At 31.6% G+C, this 10808-nt stretch overlaps 1 protein-coding gene across 1 annotated transcript; it reads right to left on the reverse strand.

Moving 5' to 3' along the window:
• Nucleotides 1–4726: 4726 nt before the first annotated feature.
• LOC137811591 (Remorin family protein) lies at nt 4727–8380 on the reverse strand. Its single transcript, XM_068613385.2, has 6 exons — nt 8040–8380; nt 7308–7482; nt 6534–7205; nt 5815–6262; nt 5623–5704; nt 4727–5266 (listed from the first exon to the last, which is right to left on the reverse strand). The coding sequence occupies exons 1-6, from the start codon at nt 8067–8069 to the stop codon at nt 5063–5065; spliced, it is 1611 nt and encodes a 536-aa protein (XP_068469486.1). The 5' UTR covers nt 8070–8380; the 3' UTR covers nt 4727–5062.
• Nucleotides 8381–10808: the final 2428 nt, after the last annotated feature.

Consider the following 10808-nt stretch of genomic DNA (forward strand, 5'->3'; position numbering starts at 1 on the left):
GAAAGGGTCGAGTCAATAAAAGGAACTCAGCATGCTCACTAAACAAGGCCAGTGCACATCTTTTCCAAATCCACCACTATTTTATTCTTTTCAAATATCTTAGTTCTCCTTCAGAGTCATGACAGCGGAGGCAACAGCAAGAAGTCCTTGATGAGGTTTTAAATAGCCCAAACCAAAATCTACGTAAACATGTGCATATAAATCTTAAACACAAATCTGATTGCAAGAGTTTTAAACAGCCAGAAATTGCTCAGCACTTATTTATTGCATGTTATGATTTATGAAGAAGTAGCTTTGTGTATTTATTTATGCATTTATCCATATATTATTACACAGTGTGGTTTGTACAAACTTGACAGCTATGTCTTAAGAGTGAGACAGAAGACATAGTCTACTTTATTGTGTATAGCTCTTGTTGCACGCACACAAGCAACCAGTGCAAATTTAACTTATAGTTGCATTTCGTAATAAAGCTCCCCAAAGGGTCAAAACGTGCTTTTGAATATCACAGAAAAAGCAGTTTTACCGGTCAAAGTCTAGGATGTGAAAGAATTTTTTTGTAATAGTGCACAATAAAGTCGCTGAATCACTTGCTGGATGCTAAAAAAGATCTTGTTTACATTGTAACAAACTTTATTAAGAAAGAAAAAAAGGCACAGAACTCAGAAAATATCAGAAAAGTTGAGTGATAAAAGATAACTCACTGTCTTTGTTACGTGTAGAGGATTGGTTTATATACAATGGAAAAACATAGCACACGTAATAGAAAACAACTATAATAAACGAAAGTTATGATCGTGAAATAGAAAGAATTTACCTATGCAAACATATGAGATGGGGGTTAAGAGCTCCTCTCAAGGAATATAGGAATATATGTTTTGCATTCCCATTTTGAAGCCAAAATCTTGAAAAACAGCTAGAAAAAGAGTTTTCGTGAAGATATCTATAATTTGAAAAGGAGATTTAGAACTTTGATTGAATCAACCTTAGCCTTTTAATAAAATGTGGTAATCGGTATCTATATATTTCGTATGGTAATGAAATAAGTAATTTGCAAAAGTAAAAGGTTATCACAATATAGTAAAGATGGATGAATCAACATAAGTTAAATATCTTGTAAGAGAAATATAAACAATTGAAAGTCTTTGGATTCTAATTTTTGTTTTAATAGAATGACAAAGCTTATGCCTTCTAAGGCTTTAAGTTGTGTAGTGGTATTGGCATCAAGAAAAATACTAGATCATGGTGCAACCTTTAAGTAATACAAACTTCGAAAAAGTGTTTAATTAGGTCAAATGTGGGATGAGAGACAAAATAGCTAAGATGTTGAACCACATATGTAATATTAGACAAATTATAATAAGGTAGATTAACTTACTAATTAAACATCAATAAGCAATGAATCAATGAAAGGTGTGTCGAATGTGGCATGTGGACAATCAGTGTTGAATATGCCAAGAGTATATTTTCTTTTATATTAATGAATTTGAGTTTTATTCTGAGTAACTTCTAAACCAAGAAAAACTTTCAAGTAACAAAAGTCTTTGATCTTAAAGTTGTGATAAAGAAGTGAGACGTGTGTAACTTCAAAAATCTTATTACTAGTAAGTACAATACATCAACATATACAAGAAGATAACTTGAGAAACAAAAAGAGAATAGAAGGATATTTTTTTATATCCATGAGATGAGAATAAAGAAGAAAGTCAAGTGTACTCTCAACTAACTTGTTTAAGAATGTATGAATTATCAAGTCTTTTTATTCTCATATATTCAAAAATATTATCAAGATATTCCAAGTTTATACTTAGATTAATTCTTTTTTGTTATTTCTCTTCAATATTTTTTATTAAATTTATTTTGAAAAACCTTTTCAATATGTGATGTATGTGTACTATGTTTTTCAAAATCTTTCTCGTTCAAGCACTGAGTGTACAAAATCATTCTCATACAGTAAAAAAAGTTAATCATCAGTATATAGCGGTATTCAAAATCAGTTTATAATCACTTAGAAAATTATATTTATTCCTTGAAACAATTAAACACATATACTTTCATAAAATCAATTGTGCCTTGTATTTCAAATCAATTTGCAAACACATTATATTCTTGGTTTGAACTATTCGTTTTTATTTAGTTTGTTATCAATGAATACTTAATGTCAAAACAAGTATAGAAAACATTTAAGAATGGTTATAGAATGTAAATTCTGAGTTTGTGAACTTCCTTTTGAAGATCGTCTAATGTGTATCATTGTTTGTCATGTATGACTTGAGTATAGTTTGACACATTGTAGAGCTTTCATCGTCTGTCAGTTGTGTTAGCTTTCTCTAACACTTATGCATTGAGCTTGGTCCATTGAGTTTTTATGTAGACGCAGTTTACTATGCTACTATGCTTTTAGCTAAGACTTCATCTAGCATGTTCTCTAGTTGGTGCTTGTTTCTCAAACTCTAGTAAGTCTTGCTCATCTTCTTTAGATTATCCAAACTTAGATTATAACAATTGTTCACCAGAGAGCTTTGATCGTCTTTTATGAATTTTGTAACATCATCTTTCTCTTTCTTGGATACGTTGTATATATTGAAACTCATGGTCTGTTAAGTTACTTTTGATAGTGTTGTTAGAAATCATAGCACATCTTTCTAATTTCCTGTTATCATCAAAACATACTTAAAGTCTCTTATCATGAGATCGTCTAGTAAGTCAAGGAATCATTTAATAATGATTGGATCGTCTAGTGTCTTAACAATAATGGGTGTAAATATTGAAGTGGAAAAATGAGAAATATTGAGGAAGGTTCAATGGATTAGGTATGATAGTTATACTCAGAAAAATGGTAATGATAGATGAATGATATAGGTAGTGGAAAAGATGGATAAGATATACGTTGGGTTTATTCGAATAAAGAAAACGATATTTGTCAAATATAACATTGCCGAAAACTTCTAAAGATTGAAATTGTAGATTAAAAATTATTTAACCTTTAGTCAGAGGTTTGAAACTAAAAAAAGGGCAAAGGTGGGCATGAGGATCAAGTTTTTTCTTATATATTATGATGATTTCACTATAACATAGACAACTGAAAACAAAACTATTGCATATTTCACATGAATAGTTATATAGCCCTTCAAATGGGAATATATGAATCAAGAAGGGGTAGACATGTAATTAATAGGATATGCAACATGTAAAATAACATAACACCGAAAGTTTGAAAGTAATTTCGATTGAAATAACTAAGCATGAGTAACATTTAAAATATGTTAGTGTTTACTTTCAACCTTGTCATTTTGTTCTCGAGTTTCAATGCATTTTGTTAAGTGCATTATTCATTTTGATTGAAAATATTGATGAATTATGTAATAGTAAGCGTTTAAAATTGTGGAAGTATTCCAATGGTTCACAAGTGTTACTTGAACTTCCACATTAGGCATCCGCCTAGTTTTCATTTTTGTTGAATTTTCTTTCTTTATCTTAAATTTTTTGTTAGTAGTCGAACCTATGAAAAAAAAATTAGGTCTCGTCTTAATACATTTAATAGACCTTCATTTGGTCCAAATAAGAGTTCGTGCACACACACTTAAAAATTTTGGTGATTTTCACTTCATTTTTAAAAAAAACTTAAAAAACTTTTCAGAATATCTTTTGATAAAAAATAGTAATAATTTTCTTTCTAGACATTCTAGTGTACATGGAAACTATAGGAATCACGAAATAAACTTAAAAGAGATGAGATCATAAATTTAAAAAGAAAATTTTGAGAAAAAGGGATAAAGATCCATAGAACATGTTTGTTAACTTATGCAACAAAGAGAAGAAAAAACTAGGAACAAATATGGTGAAGGTTCATAGAAGGGAAAAATATCATGATGACCATATGATAGAGGACCATCCAAGCCACCACACACAAAAATAAAGGTAGAACTATATAAATAGTAGAATAATCATATATAGAAAGTATATTTTGATTTACTTTCAAGGGTATTTTGTAAATGAATTAAAGACACTTTAAAAATCTTCCCTTGTCACATAAGCAATGATCTCTAGAGCATTTCAAGTGGACATACACGACCCTCCTTAAGTCATCATACCTCACCATAGTTAAGTCTACTTAATTAGGATTATGGTAGCTTAAGGAGTAAGCTACTCTCCTCATCTATAAATACCTCAAACAATGTTCATGTATTCAAATTTACCATTATTAAATGAAGTATTCAAACTTTGAAACTCATTCTCTTCCAAATCTTCACATTTTCCTCTCATTTTCAGTGCACAATTCCAATCACTTCCATGCCACCGTTACTCTCCACAAAGTGAAGGGGTGTATAACAATCATCAGTGATGATTATTATCAACCTTCCTCTTTTTTATGGAAAAGATAATGCAAAAGAATATATAAATTTGAGAGATGAAGGTAGAGCAAGTGTTTGAATATCTGCATGTGGCAACCTTAAGTGTCAAGGACATGCAATGCATTTGGTAAAATTCCTTAGTAAGAGATAGAAGTATTCATAATGTGCATCAAGTGAGGCATTGGAAAGAACTTAGGAATACTCTAAGGAAGAAACATGTACTCCAACAAAGAAATATAACTATAAAACAACACTCTCAAGTATGTAGTATGATACAAAGTTCGGGTGCTGTTGACATTTTCATTCAAGCTTGCACCTTGTTAATTTCTATTCCATTCATCCATTGAATATTCTCTGTCCTGCATCACTGATTTGAAATTGCACCAGAAAATAACATAATCTAAAATCAAAATCACAAGAAAATTTACATCAGATTAAAATTAAAAAAAAAAAAGGCCAGGTACATCAAAGCAAACCTTTCTCTCTCATTTTTTTTTTCTTTTTTCTTTAAAAAAGACAAGTTTTGTGACTTGTAAACATCACTCAGCAATGACTTTAATAAAGTAGCAACTTGCACTCTCAGTTGTTTGAAAATTACAAGGTTTCAAGTAACGTATAAGATGATACGAGAGTTTTGATGACCCATATCATCAAGGTAAGAAAGATAAGCAATCTTGAGTGAGGTGCATCTTCTTTTAAGGTATATATCACAGCCAACCACAACATATGTAACTGGAAGAGGGTAATCGTCCTGTTTGGCGTATGTATTCTGCTTGAGCAACAGTTCTTTCTGCTTCTCTATTTTTTCTAGCTTCAGCTGCAACACGCTTTTCTTCGGACCTTTGCCTCGCCATAGCAATCTTTTTCACCATTTTTGCATGCGTCTGTGCTCTCATTTGCTCCACTTTGGCCTAAAATGCATTTAGTTTCAATCAAAAGCAATGCAGTAACAAAGATAACAGACTTCAACTAAAGTATATCCAAACAGTCATATTGCAATTAAATATGACCCAAGAACCATATGCATTAGTTCTTATGTTGACATGTTTTTATCTTTTGATCAAATCTTACAAAATCAAAGACTCACTCCATATTACATCAGATCCAGATACATAAGGCATGAACTATAAATTATGATGCCTCTCTCTCTCTCTCTCTCCTCTTCTCCCTCTCCATATACTTGATTTAAAATGTTCTGTAATCTACAAAACTACATATTAAGTTTTAAACATGCAATAACTTTGTTTGCAGTGAGTAAAATAATTACCTCGGTTCTTCTCATTTCTGCTTCTAATATTGCCTTTTGTTGACTTTCCCATGCTTGAATTTTGATTTCTTCACGCTTAAATCTGCAAATTTAAAATCACATTAGTAACAATGAACAAATTGCATGTTTCTATAATTCTTTTCTAAAAGCATGATTTAATTAGTCTACAGAGAATGTGAGTAAAAATAAAACCTAGCAGTATGTTTAGATTTCTCAGCTTCTTCCCACAGAGCAGCACGTTTTTCAAATTCAATTCTCTCCTGTTCTTGCACATTGGTGCCCCGAGGAGAAGATTGGTTGTTTTCCTGCTCATCTTTGCTTGCCCATGCAGCAATATTCATCTTCCCAAGCTGCACTCCAAGGGCTGCAATCTCTCTCCTTGTCTTTATCTTCATCTCTTCTTCAGACAAATGTGTTCTGCCATTTTCAACATGAAACTGGGAATCCTCATCGGTCATGTTGTCCAAAGGTGTTGGAGCAGGTGCTCCCCCCCTTGGAGTCGACGGCATTGAGGAAACTGGGCTCCGTAGTGGAGTTGCAGACCCAACTGGAGTAGCTGTCCGCGAAGGTTCTTGACTTGGCACAGGGGTCATTTCAGTTCCCATGTCTCTCATGGCAACGGATCTTATCCCAGGCATCACTGTATCATGAAAACCAAGTTAACCTCACTCTCTACACTTTGAAATGTCACAAGTGGAAAAATTCTGCATATAATAAGAACATGCACCAGGAAGTCCAAATGGCACGGTTAATGTTTCAATGTTTCACTCAGAATCTCAGATCATTTATCACCTAAATTAGGAAATTTGTTGTCTATGGATATGGATATTAATCTTGGTCGAGGCACTAGAGCATAGCAAAGCAAACACATCCACACTCTATATCATAACTTCTGGGGTTGAATAGCATACCTGATTGATCATCTGTGCTTCTTGAGCAAGATAGACCCAATTCATTCACTTCCTTCAGATCTTTGCTTTGGGGAAAAGACTCCACTACTGGATTTCCTCCATGTGCTTGACCTGAAACTGAATGAGAATCGGAGGGAACAAAAGAGAACTTTTCAAATCCCATATGTGACGTTGGTTGACAGAAATCAACTCTCTTCGTTTCGGTCACCTTGCCTGCGGGGAGCTTATGATCATAATGAGAAGAATCAGGAGCAACCCTCACCATACTTGTTGCCATGCGATTTGCTTGGTTATGTGCAACATGTTTTTTTGAGTGATTAGCCTGAATGTTTTGCCTATTCATTATCCATTTCTCGGCATCATTCCACTTAGAAGGAATTGGTCTGAATAGAGATCTAGTGGCAGGATTGTTCCCTGCTCTCTCTCCTTTATCAAACTCAAAACTTGACGAGCTAGCATTGCTGTCATAATCAAGATTTTCATCTTCCATTGATCTCAGCGCGTGAATTGTGCTTGAAGTTCCAGTGCCAACCTTCTGAAAATGCTGCATCTTTACTCGACCCGTGTCACCATACTCCTTTGGTTCATAGGAACTCTTCCCACTATGTCTCCTGTCCAGCACAGCATCACTAGATGGCTTTAATGATAGAACCTCTAAGCTTGGAGATGTAACTGGAAGGAATAAGTTTCTAATTAGTCAATAAACAAATCTTTTTATTATTACTATTGCAATGTACATGAAAACATAAATAAATTGCAATTGCAATTGCAGACCTTCGTCATCAAGGTTGTCATTTTTTGAAGCAAGTAAGCTGTTAACAAATTCAGCATCTTCTTCAAGCCTTGCAGGGGAAGTTCTGGATGAATTAGTATTGGATCCATCCTTCTTCCTATGATGGTGAGGCCCTAATAACTTCATCCTCAGTTTACTGGGGGAAATTATTCCAGCCTGCATAACAAATGGCATACTTGTCCTTATCAAAATCCTAGAAGAACTCAAGAACCAAATTTCTACCAGAATCCACCTTGAAGCACACTGCATAATCAATTATACCCAATACATGACCACTTTCTTTTCTACCAAAAGGCCCACCCCACCGTTTCAACCCACACACAACCTTTTTTCACTCAAAAGAAAAATGAGGGCAAATGAATCCTACCCTTTTTCTCTTTCCCTTTTCAGCCTTTTTTTCTCTCTTCCTCACCCACCCACCCACCAAATAATAATGACAAACCCCATCCTTCCATTCAATACAAAAGTAGAAAAAGTAAAAGCGTGATTTTTGAACCATGTTAAAAATTCACTTGGAGGGAATCACTGAAACCAAGCCCTGGAGGAAACAGAAGGGGTTACTATTCTCTACTCCTACAACACAAACCTTGAATTACATGAACTATTCTCCCACCAATCAACCCAAAAGAAAAAAACAATTAATTTTGATGAAGAAACAAACACGAGGAGAGTAGTAGATAAGAGGCAGCAGTGAGTGAGGCTAAATGCCAAACCTGAACTTTCTCTATCCTCTCGTACTCCATTAGATCTCTGACTGTCTCTTTCTCTATAGCTTGGAAACTAGCTCATGCAGCAGTGGAAGGGGAAAAAAGTTGAATTTTGCAGCTTTGGATGGAAGTTATGACTGGTTTACTTGTGAATGAATGATAACAATAACACATGAGAGAGAGAGAGAGAGAGAAAGAGAGAGAGTTTATGAATGTGATGCAGCAAAAAAAGGAGCAGAAGAAGAACAGGAACAGGTGTTTAGTTGGTGAAGAAAGTGTTGAAGTTGGGCTTCTCTGCAGTACCTTAGATGCAGTATCTATCTATCATCTGGCCACGCCATCAGAATGACCCCGCCTGCTACAGTATTAATCAATATTATTATCTCATTTAAAATTATACAAAATAAATAGGTTTATAATCTATACTAATTTATAATTATTTTTAATGTATGATACTTTTTCTTTACAATAATTAACTTAGAACTTTAGAATAACAAAATATGCTTGTTGATTGTATTTGATAATTTAAAATTAGTTCCCAAAAGTTTTAAATCAAATATAGGATAATGTGTGGGAATTACTGTGGTTGTTTTTCACTTCTACTTTTACTTACGGTTTTCCCCTCCAATTGGTCCTCTCCTATTATTAGAGAGAAAAAAACTGGTGAAAGGCTTTACTCGTTACATTTAAAAAAAAACTTGTTTTTTCTTAAATAAATATTCATTTTTTTATTTTTAATAAAATAATACTCTATTTATTTATTTTTTAAATAAATATTTATTCTTATAATATTTTGTAAGACAAATATAAAAAATGTGAAATTAAGCGTAACAAATTTAGTAAAAGTGATTAATAATTATTATATAATATTTAAGCATTTTTTATACGAATATTTTAAAATTTGAAAAGTCTTTCATCTTTCATTTAATTATTTTGTCTGTGAGTCAAACTGAGAATTAACAAGTCTTTATGGATTTAATTGGTTGCTTTATTCTAATTGCTTTTCAAGAGAAAGGGTAGATTAGTAAATGAGTTTAGGGTAGTCTTCGAGATCGAAGCTTGAGCATGATCAGAAGTCTGCATTATCAATTTTCTCTGTATAGTAACTGTTTGTGCTATTATAGGTCGTAATCAATCAATTACGAAAAAATACTACAAAAGAAAAAAAAGTTATAAATTAGAATAAGATTTTATTTTTAATGAAGGATCAGGATACATTTCCAGTGAAACTTTGGATAAAAATAATGTAATGTGCTAGTGTGTGTATGCAAAGATAATCTTATTATTGATAACTCGGATGAAGAATTACAATGTGTTAAAGTTTAGAAAGTCTTACTTAAAAAAGAATTAGACGATCTTTTGAGAGTATCTAATGTTGAATATGTTGTTTTTAAGAAAAAAAATTCTAACGCGATTGTCTTTACATTCTCACTAGATTACCTGAACTTATTCATCCTCATCTTGCTACGTCTAAGTTGATTAAGATTGACAAACCTGTTGGTATACCATTGAATCACTCTCAGCATATAGAAAAGATTTATGTGCAAATACTGTTGATTTGTGCAAAATTGGTAACATAATAATTTAATCATTTGTGAAAAATCATATATTTGTTATTCGTCCAACTATGAAGATGTCTATGGATATTAAGTTCAAAGTTCAATATAACATGATTTGTCTCCGTCTTTTTATATTGAACTTTAGGACGTTTAAGGAGTGTATAAAAAATAATTATATGACTTTATTTTATGTTTGATGGAATTTATGTAACAACTCAAATAGTATATGTATATTTTAAAAAAAATATTTTAAATTTTATATAATCACATTGATGAAATTGAAATGAAATTTAGTCTATTTATTTTCTGAGTTTAAATAAATTATTCCTATTTACACAACTAGATTAATTACAACTTAATAATATGTGTAATAATTACATTACATAAACAAACATTTGATTATATGTGTTTCTAAAATAAAAGAAAAAGTGTAAAGGAAAGAGCATAAAAAAAACAAAAGATAAAATATATTTAATTCTTTGGATAGTGATTGCGTTCAAGAGTTTTCAGAAATGAGTTGTTATTATAAAAAAAAAAACACACACACATACATTTTATATATATATATATATATATTTTGCTACATCTTATTTTGAATTTTAAAATACGTATTGAATTGGAGTTGCACATTCGCGAGGTGGTCCAATCATGTAGTAATTGCTCCATCAAGCATTTTTGAATTTCAATACATAATTGACTTTTAATACTTCCTAAACTACTTTTCTTTCATTCAAAAACTTCTCTAACTTTTTCTCTAAACTATCTCCATCTTCACCATTCCAATTTTATCACTGATATTATTTTTCTGAGCTTATCAATATATAATGTTTCTCTCTATACATATATCATTATTTGTGTTATCTTACTTTTCAGTGAACATTTTTATATTAAAACTCTTTATCGAATTAATTCTTCATATCCTATCAATCATACCTTAAGATTTTAATTGGGTATTTTAGGCTAAAAAAAAGTTTAAGCATATATAATTAATTCTTACATAATAGTTTTTTACTTTTAAAAGCATTTCTGGTTATTTTTACTTTTCTCTGTTATTTGTAACTTTGTTATTATTTATCTATTTTTATATTATTAATTTAATGTTGATATGAAAAAAAAAATCATTTTCTTCAAATAGTTGTATTTTGAAATTAAACAAAATTTTAAAAAAATCATGCATTGATATTTGCTAGCTAGTGGGTATTTTGTACTTGCAAGA

Source organism: Phaseolus vulgaris, chromosome 2 (genome assembly GCF_051622355.1).
Source record: "Phaseolus vulgaris cultivar YP4 chromosome 2, ASM5162235v1, whole genome shotgun sequence".
NCBI classification, from domain to species: domain Eukaryota; kingdom Viridiplantae; phylum Streptophyta; class Magnoliopsida; order Fabales; family Fabaceae; genus Phaseolus; species Phaseolus vulgaris.

Coding starts and splice junctions, on each gene's coding strand:
- LOC137811591 (XM_068613385.2), bottom strand. CDS start 8,069: ATGGAGTACGAGAGGATAGAGAAAGTTCAG. Junction 7,206..7,307: donor TGACAACCTTGATGACGAAG/GTCTGCAATTGC, acceptor TATTCCTTCCAG/TTACATCTCCAAGCTTAGAG. Junction 6,263..6,533: donor AAGCACAGATGATCAATCAG/GTATGCTATTCA, acceptor TTCATGATACAG/TGATGCCTGGGATAAGATCC.